An 18,636-nucleotide genomic window follows, 5' to 3' on the forward strand; every position below is an offset into this window, starting at 1 on the left:
TGAGAAAAAACAGACCTTAAAAGGTTTTTGCAATTAACGTCTTAACACATGTGATTCTGCGAAGGGCCAAATCACTGATAAGGACTGGTGAGTGGCGACAGAGTCACGGTGTGTTAAGTGTACTCGAGAATATTTTTACCTAATGGTTCTCACGGTCAAACCAGAACATCCCTCAAGTTGAGCGATTTATGTATTGGTTATCGCTTCGTTTGAGATGAGGCATAACAGATGATTTGGGCGGGTATCCAACACAGTCATAACTCATTGCAACAATTTATTAGAGCGAAGCCTCTAAGATTTGGCTATAAGTTATGGGCTATATGCGGTGAGACTAGTGACTGCCACAATTTTTCCTTATACTATGGCAAAAAAACATCTGAAATTCATCCTGAATATGCTTTAGGAACAAGAGTGATATTGAACATGACACAAATCTTGAGTGATCCAAATAGTTATACGCTTTATTTTGACAACTTCTTTAGTAGCAAAAAGTTGTTTTGTAAAGTAAATGAATTAAAGTTTGAAGCAACCGGTACTATTAGAGAAAACAGAACCCAAAAGTGTCCCTTAAAATCACCTAAGGAGCTTGGAAAAAGTGCATGAGGCGCATTTGATTTTCGTTTCGATCAAATTAATGAAATTTTTATTGTAAAATGGAATGACAATAAATGTGTATCTGTTGCAACTAACTTTGACAGTGTTGAACCCTTAGCATTTACTGAAAGATGGAGTAACGAAAAAGACGAATTTCTATACATAAGCCAAAAGTAATTTATAATTATAATCATTTTATGGATGAAGTAGACCAACACGATTGGCCTTTAGAAAAACATGTTATAGCTGTCAAAGGAAAGAAGTGGTACTGGTGTTTAGTAATTTGTATAATCGATATGGCTGTAGTAAATTCGTGTTTGATCCACAAATATACGGGGTGTCCCGAAAATCAATGTCAAAAATGGTATCACGAGATTATTTGGGTCAAAACATTAAGATTTAGGTCAAAAGTTATTTGAAAAAAGTTTCTCATTTAGATGCTATTGGCGATCAAAGTTCTTGAAAAAAAACATACTTTTTGTTATATCTCGAGAATGCTTCAATGGATTTTAATTCATTAGTATAGGGATTACTTTCATGTAACATTCATGTCTTTTCGCAATATGAAAGTGGTAAATTCTTAACCATCTTCGTACAAAAATTATCAGAACTTTTCGTTGGGTAGCTGCATCATATCGGTTTTTTTCTGATGATACATTAGTCCTTTCTCCAACTTTTCTATCTCTTGGAAATTTCTCGTACGGTTAACATTTCACATCGAAAAAAATTATTTTCTTTTCTCATACAGAACACCAACTTGCCATTCCTTCGATAATTATCAACACTTGTCAATGTGAACGCTGACGTCACTTATGAAAAATGTCATAAAAATTAATCAAAAGACTGAACTCATAAAAAATTTTTTCGTCCAAAGCAATTGTAAAGACTTTAAAGGAAGTATTTGGATTTGAAGCATTCTTTCCAAATCAAGTGGCCTCTATAAACGCTGTACTATCAAAAAAAGATGTTTTGGTAGTCATGCCAACTGGAGGAGGAAAGAGTTTAATTTATCAGTTACCAGCAGCAATGTCTCAAAACCTGACAATAGTCATCTCGCCCTTAATTGCCCTGATCCAGGACCAGTTAGCAGCTTTGTCGAAATTTGGTGTTGATTCTGCCACCTTAAATTCAGAGATGCCACCAGGAGAGAAGAAAAATGTAATGAAAAAATTGACAAACAAGAAGTTGAAAATAATTCTTGTGACCCCTGAGTTTTTTGCTAGATCAAAAAATTTTATGAATAAGTTACCAAAGCTGCATCATGAGTCTTGTATCAACCTATTTGTTATTGGTAAATAATTTTGATTTGGTTCTATTTTTTTCATTGGCATTTCATTCATGCATTCCTACATATTACATGGAACCATTTTTCAGATGAAGTTCACTGTTGTTCTCAATGGGGCCACGATTTTCGACCGGACTACCAGACCCTTTCCTTAATAAAAACTCAATTTTCTGGAGTGCCTCTATTAGGCTTGACTGCGACCGCAACTGTTGACGTTTTAGTGGATATTCAAAAAATGCTAGATTTGACTGATCCAGTTATAATTACTTCTCCTTATAACCGGCCCAATCTTTACTACAAGGTGAGTACAAACGAACAGTGAACAGGTTAAACTATTTCTTTTTATAATTTAAACAATTCCAATTCCTAAGTTTTTCTAATTTCAGGTCGTACATAAACCTGATAATGTTCAAGATGCTCAAACCTTAGTGTATAACTTTATAAAGAATGACTTTGCTAATGCGACTGGCATCATTTACGCTGCAACATCTAACGAATGCGATCAGCTGACCACATTTTTGCGTAAGAAGAATATTAAAGCAGTCCCTTATTATGCGAACATGAGTTCTGAAGCAAAAAACAAAGTCCATAAGAAATGGTTCACTGGCATTTATAAAGTTATAGTGGCTACAATTGCTTTTGGAATGGGCATTGGTAAAGTTAAACAATAGTGACATATCTGTACTTAAATATATTTTTTTAGATAAATCTGATGTTCGGTTTGTGATTCATTTCTCATTGCCCAAAAGTCTTGAGTCTCTTTATCAAGAGACTGGTAGAGCAGGAAGGAACGGACTCAAAGCTCATTGTATTTTAATGTACAACTTATTTGATTGGCTCAAGGCCTATGCGTATACACAAAACACCAAAGAAGAAAACAGCATAACACAAATCTTAAAATATTGTACGGATATTCAGACGTAAGTTAGCTCGATGATGTTTTAGATAAAATTGTTTAGGTGATTAAATTAAATTTGCACATAATAAAACTTGTGTCTTGTTATTTTAGGTGCAGGCGCAAACTGATCTCCGAATATTTTGATGATACTTGGAGGGCCCTGGACTGCCTCAAGATGTGCGATCATTGTTCGGAACCTAAAGAAGACTTCATTACATACGATGTACAACCATGTTTAGCAACTATTTTAAAAATACTTAACCAGCTACGAAACATGGACGAGTCTGTGACCCTAAACAAATTGTTCGGGTCGTGGTTTCGAACCTGCCCGAAAAAGCTTGCTCTTCCTGAAGAACCTAAACCTAAGTTCAGCAAAGAACAAGCCCAATTTATCATTTCATTTTTTATTTTGAATAACTGTTTGTCAGTCAAGCGAGGATACTCGTTGATGTCTACATTTGCTATAATCTATAGCAGACTGGGGAAAGAGCCCAATCTTCCAATTTATATGAAATATGATGGAGTGTTGAAAGGTGTTCAGTGCGCAGATTCGCGAAATGAACTAAAAACGATTAATCTCAGTGGATCCTCATCAACAGTCATTAAAAGAGAATCAGATGAAAGTAGTATTAAGAATAAAAAGCAAAAGCTTCACTAAAAAGTTCTTTGACTTAGGGCAGAACGAAAGGATAATAATGTTGCAGGAAAATGCTGAGCAGAATCAATAGAAGATTTGATTAACTGTGAGGCATATAAGAGTGAAGTGGTGAAAATTTACAAACTGGGATAGAGAAATCATGGATAACAATAATGAAATGGCTTCCCACATTGCTTGGGGTGCTATTAGAAAATGAAATAACTTCTTTTAATGAAGACATCATTTAAATTTTCTCAAAAGAGCAAGATTTTGAAGACAACAACCTTTACACTTTTTTTGATCGCTTTGCCTCTTCTATTCCTTGTATTAGTTTATGTTATGTGTTAAGTGTTAAGACAAATGGTATTATTAATCTATTTTTTAATTAAATTGATGTTTTTATGGGCACCTTAAGTACCATTGGCAAGAATTTCATTCACATATGAATTCAGGTCATTATATGTCATTATACAGAAGAAGAACCAGAGCGACCTCTCGGTTTTCTAGAGATTTCAAACAGCCGGCGGGAAACATTTTTCCGGAAGGGCTTCCGGCAATACATTCCAGATCGTTTAGTCGAAGTCCTATAAAACCGTTGGTCACATCACCAACACTCTTTTTTGGGCGCTGTTCTTCTCTCAACATACATCCGATACCTGGTGAACGTTAAGTAACATAAATACTCTGTATACAGTAGTTATATATTTATTTTAAGTGTTTGAATATACAAATTAAAAGTTCCCATTGTACGAGTCCCGTTTGGATATTCACGTTGACGTAGCCAACTAACGAAAACGCCTAGCCAGCCAAACGGGACAGCTGCACTGACTGCCAACTGTCAATTCAATCAGTTGTTTGAAGTGGTACCGCTGTGGTGTACCACTCGAGAGATCGTCCACTCCAAGAACCTGCACCGGCAAGTGACACTGTCAGGAAAATCTCACTTGACGAGTGATAGCAGAGGACGAATCAAAATGGTTGTTAGCCTTTAAAAGGGAAAACAACTCCAAGAAATCTCTCTTTCTGCTCTGAACTCTTTCGAGGTAAAGTAGCACATGACCCTTAGCATTAGTGATGCCAAGCTGTGACAATTAGTGCAAACCTTAACCCTGTGCAAAATAAAGTGGTTTAATAGGAAAATAGCGAATTTAATCTATTGGATCAGTTTCTCTGTCGGGCTGAATACTGATCCTTCCTGTGTGTCCACTAGGAACTATAACGCAATACGAACCCGTTCACTCCAGGTGCATGCTGCACTATTGCCGACATCACAATTGGTAAACGCACGCACACATAACCTCGACACCGCTTTCTGTTTGCAATTTTTTGTTGGAGTATAATCAAGATGGGGAACGGTATGTATACCTAAATTATAAAAAGTGAAAAAAAAAACTTTTTTTTTAAATTTTCAGATAAAATGAATACTTGTGTCGAAGATTGGATCGAATTTCAACAACAGAAACTTTCAAGCATGAGTATCAAACACGTTAGAATTGAAACGGGGGAGGATTCCTATTATGGCCGCCTTCGGATTACAAAAAAAATCCTCAGCATTAGTCCAGATGATCCTCAGATAACACCATATTTTTTCGAAGAACGCCACCTCAATGGAGTTGACGAAACGGGAAGTAAGGGCATCAAGATAAGCAAACGATTTGGAAAACCATCGTTCATCATATATTTTCGGTCAACGAATGAACGGAATATAGCCTTGGAAAAAATAAGGATTTTAATAAGGTATGTAACATTCTACCTCGTTTTTAATTTTTAATATATAGTAAAACTCGCTTAATACAAGGACCCAAGGGAACGGCCAATTTACTTGCCATAACTGATTACTCATTATATCTGGTCTATTGTATTTCCAATGTTTGCATGTGTATGTATGTTGGCGCATACAGGGTGTTGCAAATTAGTAGGTTAATCTGCTAACCACAGATTCCTTGAGCGGAGGTAATTAGACTTTACTTATGTGACTTTTCTTTAGCTCTTCATACTCACTATACAGGGTGTTGAAGTTGTTAATAACTTTGATGTTCCTTCACCTATTTTAATGAAATTTTGCAGCGATCCACAGTTCGATGAAACATACTTTTCTTATAATTTGGGTAAAAAAATTCGAAACCAAAGTGAAGAAGCTGAGGGGTCACAGACATGTTTACCCCCAACTGTTTTTTGCACTCGTCAATAGTGGATGTATTTAATTATTTAAACTAAATATTCTTTTATCTTAATTTTTTCATTCTTATCAAATTTTGATTTATCACTTCCTTTAGAAGATATTCCAGCACATTGCCTCTCAATACATGATGTTATTTATTTTTTTAAATTTATTTATTTTATTATGCAGTAAAATCTAGTTATAACGATATTGGAGGGACTGGCTATTAGACTGTTATAACCATTGGTTGCTATATCCAAAAATGAATTTTCTTTCAAGTCACATGTATAAAAATTCTGCTTTTAATACGTTTTTTACACATGTACCTACATACTTTATTTAACACACAACTTATCTACATGTGTATTGTATACAAAATTATAAAGCCTTAAAGAAAAATAGTTGCTGTAGGGGAAAGGTTGTGAAAAATACAACGCAAATGGGGGTTTTTTTATATAATCTATTTTTCAGCTCTAAACCACTTGGAAAGCAAGTCCACACCACACTACTATACCATTTCGTATCGTCCCTATATGTAACACACATAGCTTTACTAAAAGCACCTTAAAACCGTCAACAGCATGTCATATTTCAGGAATAGTGTCTCTTCTCCACTTTAAGCCTAAATATAATAAATCTAAAGCTTTATTTTAGTCGTACCATCGATTAAGTTTTTGGCGACTCTAATTGCTTAAATGTCCAAAACTTAACAACTACTTTACTTTGTTTTGCACATTTACATTTTTCAAAATAAAAATTATCGAGTTTTTGGTCAACAAAAGAAATGCTATTTAGTAATTGTTGGTCGTCAAAACTTTCACAAATAACAAACTTTTTTATTATTGAAACTGCTTCGAAGGTCTTGATACATGATGGAATGGATTTACCCCTCCTTTATTATCACTCTCTTTACTCTCTTTTACTGTTTGAGTTATATTAGTGGCAATGGTTTTGACGACATCAGCCCCATTTAAGTCTTCCCAGGTTTCTACTTTGTTTTCAACGTTTACGAATTCAAGTACCTCGTTCTCTGTTAATATTGAAGCGGTATTGTTAAGTTGCCTAAGCTGTGCTAAGAGAATGTTGTCTTCATCATCAGAATCATTTTCGTCATTTGTAGTATTTTTTCAAAACCTGCATGTCGAAAAACGACCTTGAATTGTTTGAAGAGTAACCTTCTCCCAGGCCGCAGATATCATCAGAGTAGCATTTAAAAGTGCTATAGTGACTTTATCCTAGTTCTATTTTTTATCATTTTCAAAAATTGCATTTTACGGTAGGGAGTCTTCAGTGAATTAATAACACCTTGATCTATAGGTTGTAGAATGGAAGTGCAATTTGGGGACAAAGAACATAACTTAATTAACTTTAAGTTCTCAACTTTTGAATGAGCAGGATAGTTATCCACAATTAACGACATTTTTCTGACTACTTCCTAAGTTCACTGTCCCACTCCCGGAAAAATGTTGTAAAATTGTGTAATGTACCTCGATGCAGGAAAATAATGAAAAACGTCCCTTGGTTTTGGTACTACTACGAGTCCTAACAATTTTATGTTGGGACGCATTATAATTTTTAAAGTTTTCAATATTTTAAAACAAATATTAATTAGTATATTCAAACGAATTATATTTTCAAAATGTTCATACAACGCTTAAATAACTAATAAAAAAATAATACAGCAAAATCATTGAAAAAATCTATTATAAGTAATAACATTTACAATATTTATTCTAAAAATATACAACTTGTTTCAAAATATTGTTCTTAACATCTACTATCTTATTTGCAATACTAGACTACAACATATTACAAGACACAAGAAATTCAAGAATTTTATCGAAAATTCGAGTGGTCAAAAAAATAAGAGCGTTTAGAAATAGCTCTCAAAACTAGAAAAAAACATATAAAAGAACAATAAGCTAATCGAAAATGCCGTAATTACAATATTATACTCAATATTTGGTCGGATATCCTTTCTGGGATAATACTGCAGCGCATCGTTTAGGCACGGAGTCTATCAACTTGCGGCAGACTTCTAATGGAATAGAATACCAGATTTCTTGTACATTTTTCCATAAAAGTTTCACGTTCGTCGTTTTTTTTTTTTAAAGCTACACGACTTTTAAGAATTTTCCACAAATTTTCAATCGGGTTCATGTCCGGGGACTGAGATGGCCAAGGTAAAATGTCAATATTTTGAGAATTCAATCACGCTTTAACAACTTTGGCGGTTGGCATGTTGGTAGATCCATTTCAATGACAGATTTTCTTCGGCATAAGGCAACATAACATTTTGCAAAATATCTAAGTGAATTTCTTTTGTCATGTTTTTTTTTTTATTAAATAAACCAGACCAACTCCTTCATACGAGAACGAGCCCCAAACTTTAATATTACCTCCACCATGTTTAATAGTGCAAATTGTACTTTTTGGGTTTAGTTGTTCATTTATCCGACGTCTTCCATAATTTTCGAACAAATTAATTTTGGTTTCGTCCGAAAAAAGAACGTTTTTCCAATGCACACGATTTAAATTATTTTTTGCAAATTCAATGCGACGTTTAAGATGTATTTTATTCAAATAGGACACTTTTCTCGCAATTCTACCGTTATAACCGAACTGCTGCATTCGTCTTCGAATAGTTCTAGTGTAATGGAACTCGGGAACACTTTGGTAGATTTTTATTCCACTCGTTATGACACACACAACCCTTAATCGTTTACAAAACTAAAGATCCTGGGATTAAACTGACATTTCAATAGAGAGAGCCAAGAGTCAATGAGGGAAGTGGCAAAATTCCGGGAGCGTCGAGTTATATTATTATAATCGCAATGGTCAAAATGGTTATGCTTTTTACAAGCTTCGGGGTATCTTAAGTACCAAATCTGGGGGTCAGTACCCATAGGCGTACTCCGGTTTTAGGCAATTAACAAGACAATCCACAGATGGTAACTTTCTAAATCCTTAACCCGTAACGTTAAGATAATGGTAAGAAAAGATGATTTACGGGGGTGTTGCAGCTGTAGTGCGATTTTAGCAAAATGTGGATATTTTAGACTTGTCTTGACAAGGAAAAGGAGTGAAAGTTAATGAAAATTCATAGGCGTAGCCTAAGGGTACATTACACTAGCACTAATTGGTAGGTTGAAATTTTGCTTGGCAGCTGTAGACGTCAGAAAAGGATCTTTTGACACTTCGCGTATTAAACGAGCATCTTTCCTACTTGTAGTTTTACGTTTCCGGCCTCGGGACTCTGGTTTTTGCTGCATATCTTATTCTTTTAATACTTTTGCCACAAGAGAAGGAGATCTATTAAGAGTTTCACAAATAAATTTGTAAGTTTTTCCTCGTTCACGCAACTGCAAAATTATCCGACGCTCTTCATTACTGCAATGTTGATTGCGACCCATTTTACACAATTTTTAAACGCAATATTACACACGATAAAATACTCTGCGTCTTTTATTTTCAAAGAATCTTAATTAACTAACTTAAACCATTCGGGTCCAGGGATTGCATCTTCGGCCATCTTTTGCTCTCGGTTTTTCTGTTTTGTTTACAATCATAACTAACAAATAAATCCCTCGTTCCAGACTAAATAATTCTGTAAAAGGATATTAACTGGTGTCTATAATATATGGTTAAGTTATAACAACAAACATAATTCACACACGAAACCATTAAGTGACGAATATACTTGCATTTCTGATATGATTTATATCAAATATCCCAATATCCCTAAACGCTCTTATTTTTTTGACCACTCGAATTTTCGATAAAATTCTTGAATTTCTTGTGTCTTGTAATATATGTTGCAGTCTAGTATTGCAAATAAGATAGTAGATGTTAACAACAACATTTTTAGACAAGTTGTATATTTTTTGAATAAATATTGTAAACGTTATTACTTATAATAGATTTTTTAAATGACGCTCTTATTTTTTTGCCCATAACTGTAGATAGTAGATTAACGACTTTAACGATAATACACTATAACTAGTCACAATCAGTACTTTCTACTCCCAATTTATTTACATTATAATATAGTATTAATTAGCAACTTAAACAATAAAACCCTACTACTAGGTATTTCTTATTCCTAATTTATTTATATTATAATAACATGCAATTCTAAGGTCCACTGAATTCTTAAAAAACAACAATATAATATAGTTTCAAGACGTTGAAATTTCTTTTGCAGTTCGGCCACCTGACGAGGGCTCCTTTAATATTGGTTACCAAACAATTTGTTCGTTATATCCGAATATTTATATATGTCGGCGCCACCATAAATTTAGCGAATACCCCTAACAAAGACAGGCAGACAGACTCTTTGTATTGGTAGAACTCTATGTAATCGATCGGAGTTCTGGTTTTCTCACTCAGCTGTCGACCTAAAACAGTCATTACCATTCTTTATGGTATGACTTCCAGGAACCCCGGGAATAAGGGACACACTTGTTTTTAACATGCAAGGGGGGCAAAACGGGGCCAGGGGACAAAAATGAAAATTCAGGAGGAGAGGACAGTAATTAACGAGAGTTGAGATTGAGAGGTCTGGCCCCGGATTGTCATGTCTCTCATCCTTTGATTCGATTAACATACGGTCTACCTTTTGTGAAAGAGATCATTGGCATAAGACATTTATCACCATATACGGTAGCCAGTAAATATTCGTGAAAATATAAATTAGTGCAATCTTAGTGACAATTCGTTCTTAGTAATAAGTTAGTGGTATTAAGTGACTTTTACTAGCGTTTAATTTTTCGACTCATGGCTTCTGAAAACAACTCTCCTTCGGGTACTTCGACATATGTTTTTCCCGTATGTTTCGCTAACGAGATGATATTAGTAGTTCAATTAATCCACGATGTTGGTTAACACTATTTATTAATTAGTACTTATTATAACAGTAGATCTAAAATATGATATTTTCGAATCACTATAATGTAATGTACATAGCATTAGTGAGTGTAAAATAAGATGTTGTGAGTGACCGATCGCGATGTGTACCGTCCGAAAGTTCGTGGAGAAGACAGCGACTTATCTCATCTTTTCAACCCCGTCGATGAGAAGATCGGAAGGGAGGTTTATTGGACTCGACATTGGGAATTTTGGTCGTAAATCAAAGAAAGCGGACCTCTTATAATTAGACGCACATCGGTCCTCGATTCACCTTCGCAACAATCGCGTGAATAGGACAACAATCGGTGTCTTCAAAAACTATATGACGGTACAAAGCTGGACGTGATATTCATGATCTTGAACATCTTACGATATCGTAGGAATATCAATCCCTACTAATAAACTTTGTCGAAACAGAGATCACTGGATTGTAAATAAACTGAAAACATGTAACAATATATTTATTTTTTCATATTAGGACTTACAAATGTGCTCCTTCTAAACGGTACCTCGTTATTGTTGGAATCCTATACTCAACCATAAGTCATCCAAATTAATAGTAAACAGTTTTTCTAGCGGCATCTAAAAGACAAGCGGATTGATTTCCTATATACGTAGCAACTAAACTATTAATTTGGGGAACTCGAGAGAAATGCATACGTAGCAGTTATGATTGTATTTTTTTTTTCTTAGAGTTAGTCTTGTATATAAGTTTAGTCTGAAGATTTATCGTCCACAAGACGTACACGATTCTTGGTCCTCTCTAATTTTTTCTTTATTTAGATAATAAAGTTATTTCATTCTAAGTTGTACCTCTTATTATCTCCCAAAATCCAACAGTTATAAACAAACACAAATACATGTGTTTATACGGAACTTTTAACGAGGTTTTATAAATTGGGCGTTACAACTGTGATCTCGTATTAAGCGATTTCTACTGTAGTTTCTTTTACTTTACAAGCACCTATGCAAATAGTTGTGTAATGTGCCGGGTTGGAATAACTATACGCGAGTCAAAAATATAACACTTTATTAACTTCTCGATAATACAAGAGCGGGAGCGAGGCGTAAAGACCCTTTTATGTAAGTGTTTTGTGAAGATCAGTCTGAAGGTTTCTGCTGGACTCCTCTTAACTGCTTGACTGCCCTATTTATATAAATGATATCTACGTGGACTTTGCTAAAGTACATCAATAAGGGTAGTTTGAACCTTAAACAGTACTGAGACTTTGAGTCTCAGCTAATTACAATTTGATGGGTTAGTTATACAAAGGAATTGTGTTTCTACGTAAATATACATTCTAATTAAGTTCTAATATTGTCCTTAGGTTTCCATGAGAAAATAGTACAAGAAATAATGTAAGAGGTTAATACATATATGATATTATTACGTATGCGTAACCCGGGGTGCTTTACAATTGTTTTCTGGTTAGGTTCAATGTTTTGATATAGGAGTCGTATCTGGCACCGTCATCTGCATCTAAAGTACCATAGAGCCATTTTTGCGCTATACCCATGAAATTTAGTAAACCTCTTTTACTTATTTTTTTTTTGTTTGACAAGTGTTTCTATGCTTTGTTTAATTTTCTTCACTTGATTTTTGCATGATTCCACATTCATTAGAAATAAAGTATTGATTTGAGCCGCATTGCCCTGCATAGTTTGATTGAATGACTTTTGTAAGTTGGTCAGTGATTTTTCTAAGTTAACTGTACTCTGGAGGATAATTAATATCATTTCCATGATAAAACGCTGTGTGGTGCTGATTCGTAACGAAAGCGGTGCCCATGGGGATTGGTAATATGGGGCTATCGAGTGTTGTCATTTGATAAGCTTGCGTTGTTCTTATCAGTAGACCTATTGTGAAGAGGAGCATCTCGTTTCACCTAAAATAGGACGTTGTCGTTTTACGTTTCGTTTATTAAAGTGTCTTTGATTATTGATATTGTATCGTGGGCTGACTTTATCTCTGCGGAATTGCTTGATATAAACAGGTGTTGGAGTCTTTAGGGAAAAGCTTCTGACACCAGGTATTCTTTTGTACGTGGGTACCGCCACGTCAAATCAGGACGATGGTCGAGACAAAACACTACCGTAACGTCAACAAGTCTATATTTAAAAATCTGTGATAACTATTACTGTATTAGGTGCGTTAGAATCTCAAGTATGAATTTTGGAGGAAGGTCGGATTTTAGTTTATGCTTAGAGTTCCACTCTCAATCTGACAAAAAAAGGAAGCAGGGAAAACGAGCAGAATTTGGTTTCAGCCCATTTTGTTCTAGTTGACCAATCAGAACACAGATTTGGTAGGTTCCCACGAACTTAGGATTTTTAGATTGAATGAGAAAAAACAGACCTTAAAAGGTTTTTGCAATTAACGTCTTAACACATGTGATTCTGCGAAGGGCCAAATTACTGATAAGGACTGGTGAGTGGCGACAGAGTCACGGTGTGTTAAGTGTACTCGAGAATATTTTTACCTAATGGTTCTCACGGTCAAACCAGAACATCCCTTAAGTTGAGCGATTTATGTAGATTGGTTATCGCTTCGTTTGGGATGAGGCATAGCAGATGATTTAGACGGGTATCCAACACAGGGTTTTGTAACTCAGGATCTGGTTTGACGGTCTTCGTTCAATTTTCCTAGTATCCTTGTTTGCTTAGCCGTCATTTTCTCAAGTAACTCTTTGTTCAGTAAGGAGAAAGATGTTGACAAGTCAATTATATAATCTGTAGTCGGCTTACTTTTTGAAGTTTCAAGGAGAATAGTGTAATTTAGGTCGCCTTTAATTATTTGAAATGGTGCGTAATTTGTAACACTATGAACGCTATTGTTATAATTCAGGATGGCTAATGACATTAAGTCAACGATATTTTTATTGGGATATTGAAATTGTAGGCTAGTGATGCTTTCTTTTATGGTTGAGTGTAACCTTTCGATTGGGCTATTAGAATTTGGGTTTCTCGGGGTGGTATAATGGAACTCGATGCTATAGAGAGTGCAAAGATCCGTCACGATGGCATTTTTAAATTCGGCTCCATTATCTGAGGTTATTTTCTTTGGGATTCCATGATTACTAAAAAATGCTATTAATTGGGATGTCACTTCAACTGCCGTTTTGGTTGTGACCGGTAATGCCGGTCCGTATCTTGAAAAGCTGTCTATGACCGTCAAGAATTTCTGTGTTTTGACGTGGTATATGTCAATACACAGATGTTCAAAGGGTTGAGTTCCTATCGGAGTGGGCTTAAAAGTAATCTTGTAGGGTTTTCTTTCATATTTAGTTCTATTACATATATCGCAGTTCCTTATACATATATTCTTGAACCTCTTTTTCCAAGTTTGGCCAATAAAATCTTTTCTTTAAGGCTGCTATGTTCTCTGTCATTCCTCTGTGGGAAGTTTTGGTCTCGTGATACATTTTAATTTTTTCTTTCTGTTCATCTAGATCTGTGACGTCTTCTGGTAATAGGCTAGAGATGTATAATTTAAAGGAATTAGAGTTGAAGGTCTTGCGTAGGACATTGAGTATTACTGATTCTAGAGATTTATTTAAAAAATGTAAGCAATACGTATTGGGTGGCATGTATTCCTTTATTAAGTTAATTATCTGATCGTCTGTTAGTTCATTGGGTAAAAAGAAAATTAGTCTTCGTTTATTTGGGAATATCCTGCTTTCTTCTTTACGAATGATGTTATCTCTTGAGTACCTAAATATCATTTGATTAGCGAACGTGTTGATTGCTTTCTTTGAGGAGGGGGCTCCTAGTATTGGGTTTTCCTGAGACGTATGGATGGTTTGGTTATCGTCATCCATGGTTCCCCCTTTTTTTTTGAAGGGGAATGATAATGTGGGGTATTATATTAATTTTTGGGGTCTTTTCTGCTGATGTTGTTGGTTTAGAGGATGGAGATATTGGTTTATCTCCTTTTTCGTTTTCGAGTTTCGTTGTTCTCATGAAGGGTTTTGAATCGGAAAAATATTTACTCATTATTTCTTCATTGTTTAAATGGGTGTCTTTTAATATTTCTCTCAGTTTTTTATGGAATTCTTCATCGGAGTCAGTGAGTTTTGCGTCGGGATCTGATTTGACGGTTAGTGTGTTGAGTTGAATAGGTGGGTTACGAGATAATGCATCGGCGTTCATGTTTTGATTTCCCTTTTTGTACTTGATCTCATAATTGAACTCGGATAGTTTTAGTCTCCACCTGACTAATTTGGAATTTGGTTCCTTAATGTTGAACAACCACTGCAAGGGTTTGTGGTCTGATAAGATAACACATTTTTTTGCAAAGAGGTATGGTCTGAAATGTTTGGTAGCCCATACAATAGTCAACAGCTCTTTCTCTATTGTTGAATAGTTGCATTCCGCTGGGTTCAACGTTCTGCTTGCGTATGCAATAGGTAAGTCCGAGCCTATAGGACCTTGTGATAGAACTGCTCCTATAGCGAAGTTGGAAGCATCTGTAGTTAGTAGAAAGGGCTTTGTGAAATCGGGATGTTGTCCATTACGCGCTGGAAGCTGGCTGGGGCATTCTTTAAACCGAATGGCATTCTATTGAATTCGAAATTACCGTTTTTTACATTAAAGGCGGTTTTGGCTGTTGAATTCGGGTGCATCTCTATCTGGCGGAACCCTGAAGCTAAATCTAACGTTGTGAAGTAATTACTTCGGCCTAGCTTATCCGAAATGTCTGTGATATTGGGGATAAGGTATCGGTCGTCGATAGTCTTTTCATTAAGCTTTCGATAATCGACTACCATGCGCCATTTTTGTTCGCCCGACGCGTCTAGTTTTTTCTGGACGATCCAAATTGGGGGCGACCATACAGGATGGTCTGATTATGTCGTCCTCTAGCATTCGTTGAATCTGGTTTTTTACTTCTTCCTTATGGATGCCAGGGTATCGGTACGTTTTATTATGGACCGGGATTTCATCTTGGGTCTTGATCTCGTGTTTTATTTGATTGATGAATGTCAATTTTTCATTTGGCCTAAAGAATAGTTGTTCGTAATTGTTTAATAATTTCAACAACGCGTGCGTTTCTTCTGTATTAAGATGCTCTGCTCGGAGAAATTCTAAGGGATCGATTCTGAAAGTTTCCTTCTTTTTCAGAGATTATCTGTTCGATGTTGATTAGTTCAAACTTTTGTAGCGTAAATAAGGTACTGGTCTTTGCAAGATCGTCTATATTATTTCTCAAGACAACGAGTTTGTCCGTTAAGTTGTGAACTTCTAAAGGGACTTGTCTATTTTTTACTTCTATTATTGTGGATTGAATCATAAAATTATCTTCTTCGATATTTGGTGTTAAGTTATACATTATCGATTTCACATTATTAGGGATGCCAAAATCGTGTAAAATGGGGATGTTGATTTTTCCTTGGGATTTCTTCGTCCCAAACAAGTAACTAACTCATTTTGAGAATTGGTTATAAATGTAAGAAAAATATTTCCTTCTTAGGAAAATTAAAAAAACACAAATTTCCGAAAGACTTCTTTATTCGACAAAGATTGGGAATAGAATGCCCTCCCATACAAGGTGTCGAAGTCATCCCCGCGTATCTGTTTATCTTCAAAAAATAATCGCTAAATCTTCCACATTCTTCCCACGCTTACATCCCTTAGTCATTCTCTTCACACCCCCATACGATAAACAGACCCTCTTTATCTTTTAAGGCAACGATCTACTTTAACTAGTACGAGTTTAGTCAATCTCCAATGGGGCACTCATAGGTGTTTGTGACATACCACATATGCCCAAGGATAAGACATAGCACCATCCTTGTAAGATAACAGGTTTATTGCTTTTGTCTTAAATGAAGTAATAACCAACCCCGTATCATTTTCTTTGTGAAAGCTCACGTACATATCAGAAAATTCCTAACTCATAGAGAAACAAAAACACAAGTTTAGGCAATACTTCTTTATTTCTCTAGAATCAGGAATCGAATGAATCCCTTTTTGATGCGTGAGAATCACCCCCGGGTGCATCTGCTTGTCTTCCAAAAAGCCTGCCATCAAACCTTCTACATTCTTCCCACGCTTACATCCCTTAATCATTTTTTTCGCGCCTCCATATGTTTTTAGGCGAGATGATAAACAGACCTTTATCTTTTACCACAAATGATCTATTTTGACTAGTACAAATTTAGTTCATTTCTAACTTACAATGAGACACCAGCAGGTACCTGTGACATTGCGCATATACCCAAGGATAAGTTACAATATTATGAGACAACATGTTTTTTGCATTTACGTCAAATGAGTTGATAAGCAACCCCATATTACTTTCTTTATGAAAGCTCACATTGTACATGTGTTTATATGGAACTTTTGAGGGAACTTTGTAAATTGGACGTTATAACCGTGATCTCGTATTAACACGTTCAATGCCAGTTGGCATAGGGCGCCTACCCTGTAACACCACTCCCATGGTCAGCGATTTATTTCACGTCGCGACGTCGCATCATCGAGGTGTTGGGTGAAAATTGCTAACCGCACCACTTATATAATTTCGGCTATTTAGCAGTTTAACTACAACCAATTCTTGATTGCTGCCACAAACACGCCGGTAAAAATCAAAGCCAAATCGTCAGCGATAAGAATTTAGTAGATCTGTAATCGGATTATAAGCAAAAACGCGATTTCGCATCTTTGGCATTGAACGCGTTAAGCGAGTTCTACTGTAGTTACTTTTACTTTACAAGCACCTATGCAAATAGTTGAAATAAAAATTGAATGTGTGTCATTCATGTTTTGCTGTGGTTTTGTTTGCTGCTAAATGTAATAGTTAGATACTCTTATTAATTCTTCTGAATACAACCTGTATTTTGCAGTTTATATTATGTTGGATTTCTGATACAAGTGTTCCCGTCCAAAATTCAATAGTCTTTATGTTCTCAAATTTATTGTCTGTAAGAGTCAAGTTTGTTCAATTTATGACTATTTTTCTGTTAAAACAGGAGAAAGAAGAGTGTATGGGTTTTTGGGTTTTTTGTCAGTTGAAGTTGATATTTCACCCATGTAAAGACCAGATGACTGGGACAATAAATCAAGTGAATGGTTGCAGTGTTTGACCTTTTTAATATACATAGATGAGTGGTAAAAGTATGAGTCTTTAGTAGTTAGTTCGTTACAAATCCTTTGAGCGTTAATACGTGCCTTCTGACTGTAATAAAGAAATTAAAGTTCTAACAGAAGCGTTTTGTCTCAGATTCTTTTATTTCTATACTCCATAATTCAATATATTATGTTGTGTAATAAATAATGGTATTTTTTACAGTGACGAATCCACGTCTTCTTCAAGTTCCAGTCCGGAGGGATCAAACACAACGGATCCTGGCCCTTCCAATTAATTTTAAATTTATTATAATTAAGTAAAGTTAAGTAAAAGTCTATTAAGTAGTATTCTGTACAGTTTTTTTTAAATCTATTTCAACTGCTTTAGCAAGCGTTCGTCACGACGACCTCCCTAAGACCCCCAAAAATCGTCCCGTTACCAGAGACCACCCTCGACCATCCATTGTTGCGAACCCGAGTATTCCCTTTTCTTCCTGACGCCTCTCCTCGCCACATGTTCTTCAGGGTTCCAAGAATAACTTTCCCTACCCGCACATATGTATGTAAGAAAAAATATTTCCTTCTTAAAAAAAAAAATAAAAAAAACACGAATTTTAGCAAGACTTCTTTATTCGGCCAAGATTGGGAATGGAATGCCCCCCTCATACAAGGTGTCGGAGTCATCCCCGCGCATCTGTTTATCTTCAAAAAGACAATCGCTAAACCTTCTACATTCTTCCCACGCTTACATCCCTTAGTCATTCTCTTCACACCCCCATATGATAAACAGACCCTCGTTATCTTTTAAGGCAACGATCTACTTCAACTAGTACAAGTTTAGTCAATCTCCAATGGGCACTCATAGGTGTCTGTGACATACCACATATGCCCAAGGATAAGACGTAGCTCCATCCTTGTAAGATAACAGGTTTATTGCTCTTGCCTTAAATGAATTAATAACCAACCCCGTATCACTTTCTATATAAAAGCTCACACGGCCAATCCTGACACCAAATTCGCTCTCGAATTTCCTTAACAATTACCAACAAAAAGTAATACACAGAGAACTTAAAACTAGGTATTAACGA

At 35.5% G+C, this 18,636-nt stretch overlaps 2 protein-coding genes across 2 annotated transcripts; both read left to right on the forward strand.

The window, feature by feature from the left end:
* Positions 1 to 1,572: 1,572 nt before the first annotated feature.
* LOC136413182 (ATP-dependent DNA helicase Q1-like) lies at positions 1,573 to 3,435 on the forward strand. The gene is made up of 5 exons (XM_066396574.1): positions 1,573 to 1,885; positions 1,969 to 2,180; positions 2,266 to 2,533; positions 2,583 to 2,799; positions 2,889 to 3,435. The coding sequence occupies exons 1-5, from the start codon at positions 1,573 to 1,575 to the stop codon at positions 3,433 to 3,435; spliced, it is 1,557 nt and encodes a 518-aa protein (XP_066252671.1).
* Positions 3,436 to 4,326: 891 nt separating this feature from the next.
* Positions 4,327 to 17,957, forward strand: LOC136413252 (uncharacterized). The gene is made up of 4 exons (XM_066396680.1): positions 4,327 to 4,769; positions 4,827 to 5,151; positions 17,772 to 17,870; positions 17,937 to 17,957. Exons 1-3 carry the CDS (start codon positions 4,760 to 4,762, stop codon positions 17,842 to 17,844), a joined length of 408 nt encoding a protein of 135 aa, XP_066252777.1. The 5' UTR covers positions 4,327 to 4,759; the 3' UTR covers positions 17,845 to 17,870; positions 17,937 to 17,957.
* The last annotated feature ends 679 nt before the right edge of the window (positions 17,958 to 18,636 follow it).

The sequence above is a fragment of the Euwallacea similis genome, chromosome 13, assembly GCF_039881205.1.
Source record: "Euwallacea similis isolate ESF13 chromosome 13, ESF131.1, whole genome shotgun sequence".
NCBI classification, from domain to species: domain Eukaryota; kingdom Metazoa; phylum Arthropoda; class Insecta; order Coleoptera; family Curculionidae; genus Euwallacea; species Euwallacea similis.

What these genes read in the sequence shown, in the direction of transcription:
- LOC136413252 (XM_066396680.1), top strand. An exon ending in AAAATAAGGATTTTAATAAG is followed by an intron (nt 5,152 to 17,771) that starts GTATGTAACATT and finishes TATTTTTTACAG; the next exon opens with TGACGAATCCACGTCTTCTT.
- LOC136413182 (XM_066396574.1), top strand. Translation starts at nt 1,573, where the DNA reads ATGCCAACTGGAGGAGGAAAGAGTTTAATTTATCAGTTACCAGCAGCA. An exon ending in TATCAACCTATTTGTTATTG is followed by an intron (nt 1,886 to 1,968) that starts GTAAATAATTTT and finishes ACCATTTTTCAG; the next exon opens with ATGAAGTTCACTGTTGTTCT. An exon ending in TGCTTTTGGAATGGGCATTG is followed by an intron (nt 2,534 to 2,582) that starts GTAAAGTTAAAC and finishes ATATTTTTTTAG; the next exon opens with ATAAATCTGATGTTCGGTTT.